Below are 17922 nucleotides of genomic sequence, written 5' to 3' on the forward strand. Positions count from 1 at the left end.
GTTTGAAGGTTTTACTGGAATAAATACATGTTAATCAGTGCGAAAAACTAATATCGAACAAAAAATAGACTGCTACAGTTTTTGTTTAAACATATTTTTAATGGAGGCAATATGCATTTGTGCACCTACTTCAGAGGTGAAGTACAGGTTATATCATCATATATAGTAGAACAATATTGCGTTTAAATTTATTTTATCATGCAATGTATCAGAAATTGCATACATGCATCATTGGGAAAATATTTCATCGTTTTAATTTAATAAATCCGACATTTAGAAATAAGTCCATTTGTTTGTCCGACAACAAATATATCTAAACTACTTTAAGATACCTCATGTATTTCCAACATTTCCCCTTCAACATAAGTGATTTGTCTTGTGTTAAAAAAGAAAAACTAACGTGTCAGACAATAAATTTAATTAGAAAAACGCTTCATGTTGTTCTGTCAAAAACATGCAAATTATTCAATTTCATATGCAAATTAACTTGACCCGAAATAATACAATGTAATTTAATGCAGGGACGACTTTATCACAGTTGATGTTGGTCATGATACGGTTCGTTGATTGATTTGTTTGGTCTGATTTCCGATCGGCGGGCCGATACGGACAAAATACTTCTAAAAGGAGCTGGCTCCACTTACAAATACACTTTAAGGTAAGAGCATATATATATTTTAATAATTACATATTAAACAAAAGGCACGCTTATGCCGGCGAAGTGGTTACATTCAATATTGGTATACATTTAATACTCATGCAAAGTTGACCCCAGATTGATTTTGCAAATCTTTTAGGTTCCTTTTGGCATAATGCCCTAACGTTTTTACGGAGTTTACATTCTTGAGTTTCTGATTTTCAAAATGTCTGGTTTAAACGACCCTCTAGCAAGTAAATCAAGAGAAGCACATTGAACTCTATGTATCTATAACGTTCTATTATCATTTATTATTGTTGCATATAATTACATTTCACGTAAAAAAACGTAAGATCACACCAAGGCATTTTAAAATAGCCGTCACAATGGCAAAATAAAAATAAAAACAAAACAAAAATCCATCAAACATTACACTGGACGGGACGGAAATACCTCAACAAAAAACCGGGAGGAAACTTAGTACTCCAGACAGGCCATAATATATTAACAACATGCAGAAATAAAATGAATAAAGAGTCACTATCTTTCCTATTAAAGAGATATGAAAACAAAAAGATGTGATATGTTTGCCAATTAGACAACTCTACATCAGAGATTAATCGACAAAAAATAGAAGATTGTGCAAAATGAATTAAGAAAATGTTGGGTATGGGTCAAGGAGAAATAAACAATTATAAAACAAAAGAGACTTAGCAGAAATGTAACTTAACCGTCTTGACCAATACACACGTGTTCATAAGTAGCTGTAATTGCATGATGTTTTTTTTATGAGGGTCTTTTTACTTTTTTTGTATAACATAGATTTAACTAGCCATTAAACATGTGGTTTTCATGACACACGACGCTTAAAATACACGATGTGACAAATGAAGACAGTAACTATCCATTACCAAAGCAAATATTTTTAATAGACCAACAATTTGGTATCTAAAACAAAAGATGACGGCCTGTGTTACACTTTTAATTTGCAAAACTAAAGATGTAAGGAAATTTGTACATTATATTGTGATGTCATCAAGCTCAATATGACATGATAAAACCTTCAACCTTTCAATTGAAAAATATGTCCATGAAAATTAAAAGATGATTCATAGTACTACTTGATTTATTTATTATAACAATTATAAACAATCAAACTCATATAAAAAAGCAATCAAATTGATAATATATGATAACATTTAATGAATTTGAACGCATCTCCAATTAACGATTTATGTTTACATTGTAATTATTTGTCATCTTTGTCATTGCCATATTAACATTTCTGTTAACTGAATTGGTATGTGTTTGGGTATATTTTTCAGAAAACAATGATGAAGTCAAAGATCACCCATTATGTTGCTTTTATGATTTTTTGTTTACGGATACTGTCGACTTCGGCTGATAGTAACGGTATGTACACCTTTTACATCTTATATTATATACCTGATAAAATAACAAACAAAGATAAGCCTCATTAGCACAAAACACCTTATCGATATTCCAAAATGACCCGAGAAACTGTCTCGCTTGAACCATTGACGTCATACAACAATCCCTTTTCACAGTTTGCTTAAGTCAGAAGTTCATCTACAAAATTTGACACTATAACAAGTATAATATTTCCCTTTCTTCCTCTGTAATGAGCAAAATGTTAAACTTTAAGTCAAAGAAAGACAACCAACGTCATGGTCAAAAGAGAACAGACGAAAAGAACATTATAACAACTTAAAAATCACATTGACCAATTTGGAGCATTTTTATGTAAATGAGATGCACCAGCTTCCACGAGTGCAGTCTGCGTAAATTACGTAATTCCCTAACTGTGACGTAAGGAAAAAGACATTTTGACGATAGACAAATACAGAAATTTGCACGAATATTAAAGTCATCTCAGCAAAGATGTAAGAGTTGGCATTGATAATCAACGAAAACTTTGAAATGAATGAAATGCTTCGATAGGACCAGAGGTCCCAGTTTCACCAGTGCAAACCTATGTGCGATTGTCCTGTTAAAATGATAATAAAACTTTCTTTGTAATAAATTGCACTTAAATAAAAACCTTTTATCAAGACAAAAATTTAGTCGGTTTGGTAAATCTGTGTTGCCTAATCTTAAAACATTGCATGGCAATCAATCTTGTTATGACCAATCAAAATATAGGGAGATATCCATAAAGTATATAAAAAAGTTCAAAGGCAAATTCATAAAACTGACAAATCTAACACTAACCTCATATCTCTTATTTGTATACAAGGTCAATATTGTAAATCAGCTGTAATTACAGTTTGTCATGTTCAATGGTGCATCATGACGCGAGTAATTGATAAAATACACTTAAGTTCAATCAGATAGAAATAAATGAATATTTAAATTTAGTAAAACGTTTTTTTATTTGCACAAATGATGAACTAAGTAATTGATTCAGGGAAGTGTGAAACAAATTTGTCACGTAAACCTATCAAGTATTTTCCCCGAAATAGTGAGGGGAATTTCTTTAAAGATAACACCTCCTTGATATACAGAAAAAAACTACTTAATTCTGATGAATTTTGTTAAAGTAGTATTTATAAGATGGATTCATTGCTACGATGATATTAACAATCTCTTTTACCTTTTCAGTACTTGTTTTGCACTTATGTTTTTGAAAATAACTGTTAAGGATAGACTTTTGCTATCTCTTATTAAGTTTAATCCTCAATGGTACCATTCATTCGTATCCAGTGCGATGGTCCTAAAGTAATGATAACTAACCTTTCTCAAACACTACTTTAGAAAATTTATAAATTATAATAAGAAAGAGGTTGACCGAAGGTGCAATTGGCTATTCCATATAGGTCCAAATGTTGTCATATAGCTGCTCATATATTGATTCGCACACCTTTGTTTTTTTCTTATAAGTGAATTGGTTAACGCTTTCCTGGTTTTAGCCAACCATTTAAAGCGCCAAAAACGCAAAATACTTTTAATCTATCCTTTTCATTTTCTTGTTCTATAATGACGTCTTCGTTAATAAAATCTTAAATTATTACAACTTGTCGTATTATGGACATTACATTTAATAATCTCCCTCACACTTCGTATATTTGAGAAACACAATCTTAGTCTAACAACATTCTAGTTAGTTTGAAATTACAAAATATATTATCAAAAGGTAGACAACTATCTAAGCAAGTTTTTGAATTTTTCTAACATAAAAAACCGTTTATTTTATTGCATATCTGCTGCTGTAAATTTAATTGCTTTTAATCGTTGATACCCCGTTACCTCATCATATAAAAATAAATAGAAGTGATAAGGATTAACTATTCTCAAGTTTCACATCTGTTGCATGCATTCTTTTTAAAAAAGAGGCGGAAGATAGCAAAGGAATATTTGAACTTATAAGTCGAAAACAAACGAACAATACCATGGCACAAAATGAAAAAAGTCCAAAAGACAATCATTGGTACACAACAATATCAAAGAAAACTAAAGACTTAAGAACACAAAGGAGGGTACAGATTTACGAAACATCATATTACTTGCCGACTTCCAAACTGAAGTCAAATTATCAAAAAAAATATTCTTACAACTTTCATAGCAAACAAATGTATAAACTTTACCTCTTGAAAACAACTCTCTTTTCCTAAAAATAAGTGTCTTGGGTTATATCAAGAGACATGCAATAAAACTGTAAATTATTCATGTTTTTTTGGAGGACGGAGGCTTATTGAAAAGTTGACAGAAACATAATTTCATTATTCCGTGAATTTGACTCTCATTGTAGCTAATGTATATCATCTGACGATCGGATATAAGAATATTTTGAATTTGACTCTCATTGTAGCTAATATATATCATCTGAAGATCGGATATATGAATATTTTGTTGTCAGTAAATGCATTTACCGTCTGCATAAGATGTCATAGGAAATATAAACCTATAAATATATTTTGCTACGAATACACACACCGAATGCGATTCAAAAGTTATTTAAAAATTAAGACGAGTCCGTCGATTACATGTTGAATTGATATGTTGTCAAGCAGCATACACTTTTTTAAACTCAAAAACATACCGGTATCAATGGGGTATACACTATTAGAACTCAAACACAAATCAAACTGGAATCTGAATGAGTATTTGATAATCAGGTGTATATTTTTGTTTTATCTTTTTTTTTTTTTTTTTACATCTGCTCTTATAGGATTTACAGAACAAGGAGATATAATATTTCTGTTAGATGGATCCGATAGCATATCAGATGCAGAGTTTCTAGAACAAAAGAAATTAGTAGAACATTTTATTACACAGACTGACATTGGATCCGATAGGGTACGTGTTGGTGTCATTGTTGTCAGCTCGGACATTGGTGATACCATTAGTTTTGCTCATTCCACGAACAAAAATAATCTTATAACACAACTTGATCAACTGCAACAGCCACAAGATGGCAGTAGAATTGACTTAGGAATAAATAGAATAGAAAGAATGTTTTTTACAGAAGGGCGTTCTAAAATGACGCAAATAGGTGTTATCATCACGGATGGTCGATCAAAGTACCCGGATGCCAGTAAAGGTGAAAGCGAGGCATTGAAATCGATTGGAATTCATTTATTCAGCGTAGGTGTTGGAAGGCTGGTAGACGAGAAGCAATTGAAATCGATGGCTTTTAGTCCGAATGAATACTTTTATATCGAACCATTTCATATTGCTGTAGATAAACTATTGCAAGCAGTAAGAAAGCTGACAATTCCTAATCAATCAGGTAAGTTTCTGGTAGTGCTCATCTTTAGTAGAATGTTCTTTAAACCTTTTACGTGAATGTACATTTTTTTGTGATATAACAAACAACAACAATAAAATAAAAACAAAACAAAAAAACAAAACAAAACAAAACAAAAAAACTTCATATTTTGTTTACAGTCCCATTATATAATCCTTTATTTCAGCCTGTTAATTTATTGTTACTATTTTTACATCTGTAAATGAAAAAAAATGTTATTGCCTAGAGATAAAACGCATTTATTCAAAATACATTTTCTGGTACGATGTAAATTTTCTTTTTTTTCTATAGTAATAAAAGCTAAACAACCAGTACAAACAACTACCACAGAAAGGCCAACAACAGTTACAACACAACCCCCGACAACTACAACAACAAATGCAACTACACCACTTACAACAACGAGGGCAACAATTGTTATACACAACCCCATGGAAGAGGACAATGATATGAATGGACAAGTGAAAATATCTGTAAAATCCAACATATTAAACGGACGGGATATCATAGGAACAAACGTAGAAAAAATGTTTTCACAAGATGATGTACCATGGTTAAGTCAAAACAGTTTTAATGGACCATCATACAGAGAGCCTAAACAAAACGAACAGACTTGGTACAATCCAGTAAATCCAGTGCAAGCCCCATGGGTAACTTTACCAACACAGAAATCTACTCCTGCTGCATGGAACACCATCGCCCCTACAGCACAATCATATCAAATGTATACAAATGCACCTGAACAGCATACAGCAACAGACAGCTGGGCAAGAGGGTATAGAAATCCACTAGCACCAATCAAATTGTTCAGCATTAATATGCCTATAAAGGTATATCAAGATAATGGAGGAACAATTCAAGATGACAAAAGACAACCTAATCAAGATTACGTAAGAAGACCAAATAAAGATTACGAAAGAATACAAAATCAAGATTACGGAAGAAGACCAATGACTCAACCTCAAATTACTACACGAAAACAAGTGCCAACAACTACTACGACTATGGCAACCACTACAATACCTGTGACACAGAAACAAAGGATAGAACAGCAACTTCTGGACAGACCTGGTGTAAATCCGGACCGAGTGGAGGAAGAACGTAAGTTGTTATGGAGGTTTTCCCCCCTTTTTATTTTGATTGTAATAGAAAATCTTAAAACTTTGACTAAATCTAGAAAATTGTTATCTGATGATTGCATACTGTATGTTAAGATCAAAACTGGGTCCATTTAACTATTAACAGACTAATTACGTATATCTTATCATATTTTGAACAACAATAATTTATAACTTAAAAGGAGAATTTTAAAATTTTATTTATTATTACATTTCACTCAACTTACACTTCAAATTAGATATAGATTAATCACTGCTTACTATAACAAGCCTCCCTTTTAGATAGTAAAACACATGGAACTGTTCAAATGGGTGAGTGATATATTGGCTTTATACTGATGCAAGATAATGTCTGGTTACATGTATTTGTTTAAAATTTTCGCAAGTGCAGAAGATTGAATTATGTTGATATAAGTCTCTACATTATAATGGAAAAGGTTTATTTAAATGATCAGATCTAAAACGATAATTTGGAGACCATTTTAAAATTTCAAAGCTTAAGAATTATTCCATTTTTTTATGTGTTGAATTATTTAAAGCTATTTATATACTCTTAACTTGACAATGATTTTGTAAATTTTAAACAAATCTTGTAGGTTTGCTATTTTAATCTTTTCAATTTCTTTTTAAAAAGATAGACCTGAATTAAATGAGACAACATTTTAAACCAGAAATGCGTTTATAATTAAAGCAATTTTTTTATTTCGGCCTTTACAACATAGTCAACCAGGCATTATCTATAGTTGTCATATAGAGTGGAACAAAAGGTGTTAGAACTTTAAAAAGGATATTTTGCTGCATATAATCACACAAGTGCTTTTATCAGAGAAGAGATACGTGTCATTAGTGCATTTTAGACCTTACTAGATAGATTAGAATTGAAAATAAAATATAGTCGTTTCATTTGAACAAAAGGAAATCCGGAATCCATAATCATATTCCTTATATGGTATTGTAAGTTTTAATATATAGAGATCGTAATTATAACCGAGTACTACGGTTTGAAATGAACACAAAATGTTCATGACGTCACGTACCATTCGAAACTTTAAACTTGAATAAGTGTTAGTATCAGAAATCTTAACATAAAACAGTAAAACAAAAACTTATGATTTTCAAGCTTCTAAAGATTTTTCTAGAATTACATTCAACAGGAACGCTCAAAGCCAAATATTTGAAAGAGAAGGGTGTTTAAGAACAGACACAGTTGAAGTGTTGTTTGAACAAAAGGGACATCAACAAAAACAAAACCCATTCAAGGTCATTTTTTTTTTTATCTCATGATACTTTCTTCAATTCAATCTTTTAACAAAAAGAACGAAAGAAAAGTCACTGAGGTAGTCAAGAAAATTGGCTTCTTCAAATTGTCGCGAATCGACCTTATCTGTAAGTTATTTTTTGTTGGGGTCTTCGAGATCTCTTGTGTGTTTTTCATAGTGATTAAGATTATAGCACAATGTTGACTGTCGTACCCCGTCTTTTTTGACAGCTTTTTTGTTTTCCGTTTTGTTCACACATCGTTGTCTTGCCATTATAAAGTAATTTATGTCAATCAGGTAAGAGGTATTTTCCAGTTGGTATCTAATAGTCCATATTTATGTATGTTGGCAGTTCTCTTTTGCACTTTAGTGTTTCTGTTGTTCCGTTATTTTCTCTTACAGTTGGTGTGTTTCCTTCAGTTTTAGTTTGTACCTCGGATTTGTTTTCTCTCAAAGAACTTTTTACTTTTAATCAACAGAATACTACTGTTGCCTTTATTTGATTTATTATGGAATTAAAATGTCTTATTCCCAGATGTATTCAATCTAGCAGATAAAGCTGGAAATGTTATATCTCCTAGGTCACAATGTGCATATATAAAATTTCTGCCGCCAAATGGCGTATGAATTAAGACCTGCACATAATGATAAATCTTTGTACAGGGTTATCCAATTATTATTCATATACGGTTGTTTCAATGACTTGAATTTTAAATAAAAAAGTGAAGTGACAATAACATTTGTTTAAAACCGAAGCAAGTCGTCCATAAATATATAAACGTATTTGCCTTTTGATGTCTAGAAATTGTTATGATAGTCTTATATTTTGGTAAATTTATACAGACCTACTTTGTTTTTTTGTGTCTTTTTTAAAAATCTTTCATATGTTGTTCTTGTAAGTTGAACTACGTAGAATAAAAACAAATGGGAGCAACAAGTATATGGATTGATTGGTACAATATATGCGTCTTAAGAAACAAAAAGTAGAACAATAGAGGATTGTGCAATCATTATTATGTTTTACGTGAGACCGTAGAGGTTAATATAGGTTTGTTTGAAACATATGTCATATACAATGTGAAGCATTTCACGTATGACATTCCAGGTGAAAAGGGTTAACCATATTGAGCTACTAAATTTGGAATTGAACTACGCATATATCCTCGTCTCTTAGGTTTTCGTACTGTCAAGAATATATTGTGACGTAACAATTTCATTGAAATAGCATGCATAGGACGAATTGATATGACGTACGAAACCATATGATCTGACTATATATACCGATTTGCACAAGTTTTCTTTGTGTGAACTATGATGCGAGCATTGCTGTTTATGTCTTGCAATTATGTATCATTTTGAAGAAATGCTTTCCCTACAGCCTGATCAACAAGATAAAAATATTCACATTTTGCTCGTCCTACAGAGGCAGTACGGAAAATATATGCATTCATTTGGTTTTTTTTATGCTTGACTGTGACAAGAACCCGATTTTCACATCATGTGTATACCAAAATTAATAATTTCGATAATTCAAATAGAAAACAATACATTCTAACCCTCTGATAAAAATGAAAATACCTCATCAAGAATTATTTCTTTAAAGAGGAGAGTGTGAAGTATTTACAAGCGACAAATAATGCTAATTATAAATAATAAACAATTGTTGAGAGGTAAACATAAATTCACAAAAGGTTTATTGTTTTTTAACGACATAAATCTTTTAATAACAAACAGCGTATAATGTCCTGTCCACATGTTTAATGCAGTCATGAGGAAATTTCATATGTTTCAATTTACTACTTAATCCAGATGTTTGCATAAGTTTTAGATAAGCCCAAAAGTTTACAATTGTAAGATGAAGACTTTTTTTCTAATTTTAATTAATAGTATCTCTAGAAATTTAAATCGCGACAGTTGACGTATTCGAGATTAATATTATTTGCGTTATTTGTCTATAGTTTTCTCTAAATTTGCGTAAATAAATCGATAGTTATGGAAATTCAAAAGTAGTTTACCGCTGTTTAAAAGTCATAAATCAATTGAGAGAGAACATATCCGGGTAACAAACTAAAACCGAGGGAAACAAATCAACTATAACAGGAAAACAACGGAGCAACAAGACTTTGAAGTGCAAGATAAGATCATATAAGTCAACAATAAATCGTTGTCTTTCTTGATAAAACGAATTCTATATGGTAATTAAATCACATTTGAAAAAAGAGACGGATCAGGTCCCTATCTGTTTCATGACTATTTTATATTTGATTAATAAACTTACATTTACTTAACTATCACAAATTGTTGTGAATAAAAGAATATATATGCGTCACCATTAATTGAAAGCAGGTCTTTCATACTTGCTGATGATAAAAGCCTAAAAATACTTTAATTTAACTACCTGATTTGTTTTCTTAATTAATTAATGCCACAGTGGTTTACCGTTGTTCAAATCTCGTAAATAGATTGTGAAAATATAAATTAAGGAAATATACTGACTCTTAAAGAATGACCTACAAATTGAGCGAATTCATATGACTTGACATGATAAGCGTCGCCTCCAAGCGAAATCACACTTTGTCAATGTACTTCTTTTTTACGTCATTGTTAAGTTGACTTTTAACTACAACATTTTTTTGCTTTTTTGTGTTTCTTTACAAAATAAGACTTTTCATGACCAATAGCAAGGATTTAAGCATCTCAATTTCCAATTTTGTATAAAAAGATCTGTCTAAATAGTTGATGTAGCGATCTTTCAATTGAGCGTGTTGAGTAGTTGTGAAATGTAAAAACATCAAATATTTTGATATAACTGCTCAATTGTAAAGATTGTGAATGAACATAATATGTCATTCGAAATTCTCTAAGTGACATTGAACACTAGTGACCAATGTATCATGTAAGTATGGTCCTTGAGATTATAACTAAAATACGATTTCAAATGGATCAGTGTAATCAGTGACACCATCTTTAATTGATTCCTGTCGTCACACTGAACAGGTTGACGGGCAAAATTATAAGTTGAATTATACATTATTTTTAAATATTTCAAATATTTTGTACGTTGTTCCTCATATAAGGAAATTCATGAATAACTTCATTAGTTAAAATTTAGAGAGGACATCTTGCGTGCCAATTAAAAAAGTGTGGACTATGAGTCATCGTAACAGATCTTGAAACACTTTGACCAGATTTGATTATTGATGATGATTAACAAGATATAACTCAGTAATTTGTATGTTATTATAGATTTATGTTATGGAAGTCAGTATGTCGACGGTGTTGGTTATAATGCAGACCCTAAAAGTTGTAATGAGTTCGTACAGTGCTTCTATGAAGGTGGACAGATAAAAGTAGAGAGAACCCGATGTCCATTCCGGATGTTCTGGGATCAGCGACTTCTACTGTGTAGACCAGCTACATCTATGTCTTGTTGGAGAGGTAAAAGAATAATTCAAGAAAAACAAATGCAAATTTTAAATGTTCCTATATTGATTTTAATATTGTGAAAACTGATTTTTCTTCAATTCTTCAATATTCCTTTTTATCATGATTATTACATTTAGATCGAATTACGATTCATCTAAAATGTTCACTTAACGCTTGCTAACTTGATTTAGATATATTGCCAATGCAAAATGTAAAACGAGTAAGTTTACCTTAACGTCACACGTATTCAAATGTCTTAAATTTATTCATATCAACAGATCCCTGTTTTGATTTTACCGTCCGTTCATATGACCACAAAGGGAACTGCAGAGCTCACTGGACATGTCGTAACGGATTGTCACAGGCAAAATGTTGTCCCACGGGATTTGCATTTAGTGAGGAAAAACAAGAGTGTGTACCAGAACCCGGATGTACTGATTGGTGTGAAGATTCTGGAGACCTTACTTTTACATCACCTTTTGGTAGGTAAAATTCAGGTTAATCTCAATTATGAGTCATTTGCGATGGTTGATCAAATCTTCACCTAGGAACACAGAAATGTCATGTCCAACAAAAAACAATTGCATATGTTTCAGCTCGTTCGTCCTGTCGTACTTAAATTATTAAAGAAAAATAAAGTTTTCATTATACGCGTTTTGTTTTATGGTCTTAATGTTTTACAAACATTTCAACAATTAACTTGATTAGTGAATTAGTACAAATTGCTGGAGGTTATATGAGTAAGTGTTGCATTGTAAACAAATAAAGATGAAGGTCGTGATTCCATGGCATGATATTAAGTGCTTTTTGATGTAAATTTACATATCAAGAATCAGTGAATCACAACATTCAATCTGTAAAATAGAACTCCTGTGTAACGATCTGAAAAAACCAAACACAATTGTTTTTTACTCCGACCATCAGTTCATCATTCCGTCTGTACATCAGTCCGTCAATATAGATTTGTGTTGGGTAATTATTTATTTACTGATTTTAATGTGCATTTCCATCTTGATATCTTCATAACTATTTTTTATGACACATGATCAGGCGTATATTTCCACATTAGTTGTTACCAAGTGAGGAAAACGGCCATTGTTATATTATAGTTTCTGTGTGTGTTGCATTTTAGTGTTGTGTTTCTGTTGTGTCGTTGTTCTTCTCTTATATTTGATGTGTTTCCCTTAGTTTTAGTTTGTAACCCGAATTTGTTTTTTCCTCTATCGATTCATGAATTTCGAACATCTGTATACTGCTGTTGTCTTTATTTAGACACATCACCATCTTTATATTTATTGACAAGAGGGACATTCCCAAATTCAGTAATAAAAAAAAATTACATATAAGAGTAAAAGCATTCAATGTAAATATTGCAGCAGGTTCATACACTGTTTGTATTTGGTTGTTTTAATCTTCAACCTCACATCATACGAAACAACAACAGCATAAAATGATATGTCTTTAGAGCACTTTTCTGGATCGACCTTCATCGGAATTGTCATTGATGTTTAAAAACTTGATTTTTTTAGGATCTAAGTGACCCAAAGTGACATGCAAAGAATAGCCAAACCAACATAAGGGCAATTTTGTTTCAGAGAATTACATCTTTAATACCTTAATAATGCTATTACTATTTTGCATGATATGCACTACAATTTAAAATTGTGATTCAAAATGAGTATCATATCTTTGTTATATGAACTTACTATTGTCCATACTTTTTAAATTACAGCAAGTTGTCGAATGTCACCATTTGAAACCAACGAGAGATTTTATTTCGAAGAAATTCCTGGTTTAGGAATGATGACAAGATCATGTCCACGTGGTTCACAGTATAACCCGGGTCTTTGCACCTGTGACAGAAGTGATGATGTCCGCAGAGAGTGTACGTATATTTAAAAGCGAAGTTAAATTTAGTAATTGATGAATATGTAAACAAGATATGACCTTTAGAAATCATACATACACCTTTAAAACTGTCCCTAAGTAATTAAATAATTTAACATCCTTTAACCTAACACAGGACTGATGATAAACCTTCATATATATGTAACTGTATTGTTATCCACAGAGCGGGAATGAAAGAATCTGTTTTCGAAATCTTCATTGAGTCGAACATATAACAATAATCTGATTAAAATATGTTTTAGATTTCCTGATTAAAATATGTTTTAGATTTCCGAAGATATTATCAAACTAGTATAAAACAATTTCTAAATTTTTTAAATATATTTTTTTATCGTTTAGCCTGCAGACCTGAACTCATCCTTGACTTTCATGATGGATTCAACGACAAGTCTGGAAATAATCTGGCAGTTACCCCAGAAAATGTTCACATAGAAAGTGGAGCTGCGCGATTCGACGGAAGTGGTAAAATTCGATTATGGCGATTTTCTGGTGTTTCGTATGGATCCCAATTTACAGTAACAATGAAATACAAAGAAAACCCACATTCACGGACAACAGAACCAATGCATTTGTTATCGAACTGTTTTAACCCTGAAGTAATGAGACCGTCGATTGATATAGCCATCAGTCCAAACAAAGGTGCCATGTTCTTAGCAACGACAGATAAAGCAGGAGAAAAGATGGCAATTCTAAAGTATAATGTGAGTATTCAAGTCATTGGTTCACGTCACTGTCACGCGTACAGCTTTTTGTTCAAGTTGTAACCCTGTCGTGTTGTGTTAAGTATACATTTTAATTTTTGTTTCTTTTGTAGTTGTTGATGATAATTTATTTTCAACAATCTTTGTTTTGTTATTTGGCTTATTGGCTCTCGATTAATACTTCATAGCATTTATTTATAAATATTGATTTTTTTTTATGAGAAGAGGATTTCAGTTGATATTTTTTAACGTATCAATACTTATTTCGTTGTATGATTCTGCAGTGCTTACAATGAAAGTTAAAATATTCAACTGACTGCAAAATGTCAAAAGATGGACATTTCAGGATTATGGAAATTTGTCTGACCCGCATTTTCCCGTTCAATTCATCATGTATAAAACTAATTTGATTTTTTAAACGGTATTTTCATTTTTAGAGTACAGAATGGAAAACTTTGAGTTTTGTTTATGACGGTAAATTCCTGACCGGAAGTATAAATGGTATGACATCCAGAGTTCCACTGAGAGGTATGTGCTAGAATTTTTACAGATCTTTACAATACTGTAAACCAACTATTGTTTATGGCTTTCGCGAGTAGAACAAGTAACGCGGATATGGAAAGTAGCAAAATAAAAATTCGGCCATCTCTTAAATACAAGAATTAAAACACCAACTTAAAACTAAAATCCACCATAGAAATTTTGTTTGTGATAAAAACAATGTTATACTCATAATATTAAAAAAGCACAATATTTTTCTTATTTTCATGACATTTAAATTGGATGCAATGTGACGTTTAGATGAATAATTCAAAACAGACAACTAAACGTATTTTGAATATCTTTCAAAATATCAGAAACTAATGTAAATGTACTTTATAAGCTGTATTAATATATATTTTTTTATGCATTGTAACTAATTAGTATATTAGATTAATGACGACGTCAACATTGAAAGGAAACCTACCGCACATTATGCAAAACGATGATGACCTTATCGTTTATTCAAAACAAGCAATAAATTAAAAAAATATCCTTCACATTTCATTTTAAAAAACAGTATTGAGTATTTTGCAAGGCCAATTTAAATACACGTAATTAAGTGACTCTACAAAATGAGCTATTCGTATCTTGTAAAATGCAAAAACAGCATAATATTCTATGAACCCTTTTTAAAAAAACATATATGTATCACAGGGGTGATAGAAGAAAGACCGAGTGCACTGATATTAGGAGCATGTGATTATTTCGGTGGATTCGATGGTTTAATGGATGATGTAAGTTTAATTAGGTAGAGCATGATCTTGTAACCCTTCTGCAGCACCAGAGATAGATTTGGTGGGGTTTGTGGTGCTTATTCTTTTGTTGTCTATGATGTATTTTGACGTCCAAAATACTTTTCATGATTCATCTTCAGCATAAATGCTGACACCCCTTCCCCCAAAAAAAGAACACCAATATGTCTTTAAATATTTGAACACTTGGGAAGATATGTTTGACAGACCAATACCGTAATAAAATAACCAAATCCGATATCACATATAGGAAGAGATTTTTTTTACCAACAACATATTAGTTCATAGTGTATTCAAAATGATAATAGATATACTGAATTTCTTATAATAAAAATGAATTTCAATATTAATGGATATCATTTATTCCACCTCCAGTGACACTAGAATTAAACAAAGTTAGAAGACTATGAATATCAAAGAGCCAGGATGGATTTGACAATTGACAAAGCTTGCAAATAATTTTGTTTTTCATTTTACAGATGATAATTTAATGCAACTTTTAATTGTTAAATGTGAACAGGCTTGAGAATAAAAAAAACCCAACCTTACATCCTCAAGCTGTTGATATCAAAAACATTTATATCACCTACATAACCTTATCAATAGATTGAAAGTCAATTAAATATACATAAATTAAAAAAGACGGGATCGAATGCTGAAAAAACCACCAGGTGAATTCCCGTAACATATTCATGTACCTGTTCAAAGTAATATTTTTCTTTATTGAAAAAGCATGACGCATGCATAAATTATCTTTTTAGGTTAGTATTATTTCATTTTTGCTGATGCAAGGGAACATTACTCTCTCCGGCGGAGAGTTATTATCCATTTCGTACCAGGTCCGCAATATACTATTTCATGCTTGTTTAGGGAAAATGATTTTTGTTCGTCATAAGCGATGATATAAAATAAGAAGATGAGGTAAAATTGCAAAGAGACAACCTTCCCATAGAAACCTAATGTCGTTTTATAATATAAATGAGGACAACAAATATTTTGAAGAAGAACTTAATAATTCCGTTTAAATAGCACTTGGTTAATGGCCCTGCTAATTGGTATAAATAAACTCATCATAGAAACCAGGGTTGAAATTTTGTATTTGCGCCAGACGAGCGGGGTGTTTCTTTCCCGATGATATTCTCGGCCCAAGATTATTGTGCTGACAGAAAAAGCATTGATAGGTTGTTCTGGAAATTTTAAATTTATAATCAAAAGTTGTATTATTCATGTTATTCGAAATACTAAGGGTTTTCTAACCCTTAGAATAAGTTTTCTTAGCATAAACAGATTGGCTAAGCCTTATTTGGCATAGCGTTTTCGAAATCTTCGGTTTTTAATGCTTTTCAACTTCTATTTGGATTTGATTGTGTCTGATTAGAATTATCTAGTCTAAACGTACCTATTATACGCCTGGTATCTTTGATAAGTTTTCTTTAATATATTAAAAGCAAATAATAGTTTTATCATCTTCCTCTTTAGCTACTTTTAATTATTCATAGCACACTCGCTTCAACTAATATTTATGAAAATTATAGAGCTTCTTAGACATATGTTAAAGAAATTCTTAAACACAAACACCATTATTGGTAACATTGTTTTTACCTTATCATGCCACTATTTCCTACCGTACTAATTTTTACGAACATTCTGATATACACAATAGCGTTATGACCACACGACAACAAACTTGATTATGTATAAGAATTGCTTTTTAGTAACCTTTTTTAGATTGTATCTCATTCATACATTTGTTCATATGTTTATATTACATTTATAATTCTTTATCGTTTCAGGTTAAATTGTATTTGTGTGTACCGCATGGCATCACGTAGTACAATGTCTACATTATCTAGCAAATGACAATCTGTGATATTTATAAACAAGTTGACTTTCGGTGGTTGCTTTTTAAAAATCCCTAACACAGAAGAACCTGAAAGCGCTATCAGTATTCACTCGAAGGGCTTTTTATAAGTTGTATAAACGTACATATATATTGTTTATTGATCAGCTGAACCCTCCTCCATGTGCGGGATTTCCTTGCGGTCTTGAAGAACCATTGATGGCCTTTGACTGGTTCCCACTCTTTGGTCGGGCAGTTGTCTCTTTGACACATTTTCATTCTTTATTCTAGAATTAACTGCATGTACATTTGTTAATATGTACGCCCATTTTGATCAAATGAAATTGATTAATTATTTCTTCGGAAGCTGAGGCTCTGTTGGTTAATAACAGAACACGGCGAACTCATTTTGTATGTGTGTTGTGAGAAAGAATTGGTTTCATACATACACGAAGAAGATAGCAACTATGTGAATTTATTTGGAGCTTTCAAATTATTATTGACTATCAAGCCCTGGTTTTAATCAAATCACATTTATCAGACAACAGCAATACATTTGTTGTATGTGGCCATCGGCTCTCATTCTGACTGAATAAGGTAAACATATCAAAATATATGAATAAACTTATAGCAAATCAATATTTTGATTTCAAATGCTTCTGAAAGACTTGAGTAGTTAAGACGCACCTTTCTTCATTTCAAATTGGTTTCTTATAGAACATGTAAAAAATTTGTCCGAATATTATTTACAAATAAAATTCAATCAAGCTGTTGCTCCCTCACCAATGTTTAAATGGAATATGCTGCTTTTTATTTTGAATAATAAAATTGAGATCATAATAAAAAGATACAATGTGTTCACATTATGTACGATATTCATGCAAATATAATTAAACATCATATTGTTTTATTTTTCTTGTCAGCAATGGTTTTCTGCAGCCAAATTACATACAAAAGTAATTCACCATCT

General features: G+C 31.3%; 1 protein-coding gene across 2 annotated transcripts; it reads left to right on the forward strand.

Moving 5' to 3' along the window:
* The first annotated feature begins 519 nt into the window (after positions 1 to 519).
* On the forward strand, positions 520 to 17005 carry LOC139528068 (uncharacterized). Of its 2 annotated transcripts, XM_071323873.1 has the most exons (12): positions 520 to 658; positions 1963 to 2050; positions 4827 to 5387; positions 5697 to 6506; positions 6806 to 6835; positions 11029 to 11220; positions 11487 to 11690; positions 12941 to 13093; positions 13456 to 13817; positions 14255 to 14345; positions 15015 to 15094; positions 16906 to 17005. In XM_071323873.1, the coding sequence occupies exons 2-12, from the start codon at positions 1969 to 1971 to the stop codon at positions 16942 to 16944; spliced, it is 2604 nt and encodes an 867-aa protein (XP_071179974.1). In that variant the 5' UTR covers positions 520 to 658; positions 1963 to 1968; the 3' UTR covers positions 16945 to 17005. The 2 variants fall into 2 exon arrangements, with proteins under 2 accessions (XP_071179974.1, XP_071179975.1); XM_071323874.1 differs by lacking the exon at positions 6806 to 6835.
* The last annotated feature ends 917 nt before the right edge of the window (positions 17006 to 17922 follow it).

The sequence above is a fragment of the Mytilus edulis genome, chromosome 6 (genome assembly GCF_963676685.1).
Source record: "Mytilus edulis chromosome 6, xbMytEdul2.2, whole genome shotgun sequence".
NCBI lineage: Eukaryota > Metazoa > Mollusca > Bivalvia > Mytilida > Mytilidae > Mytilus > Mytilus edulis.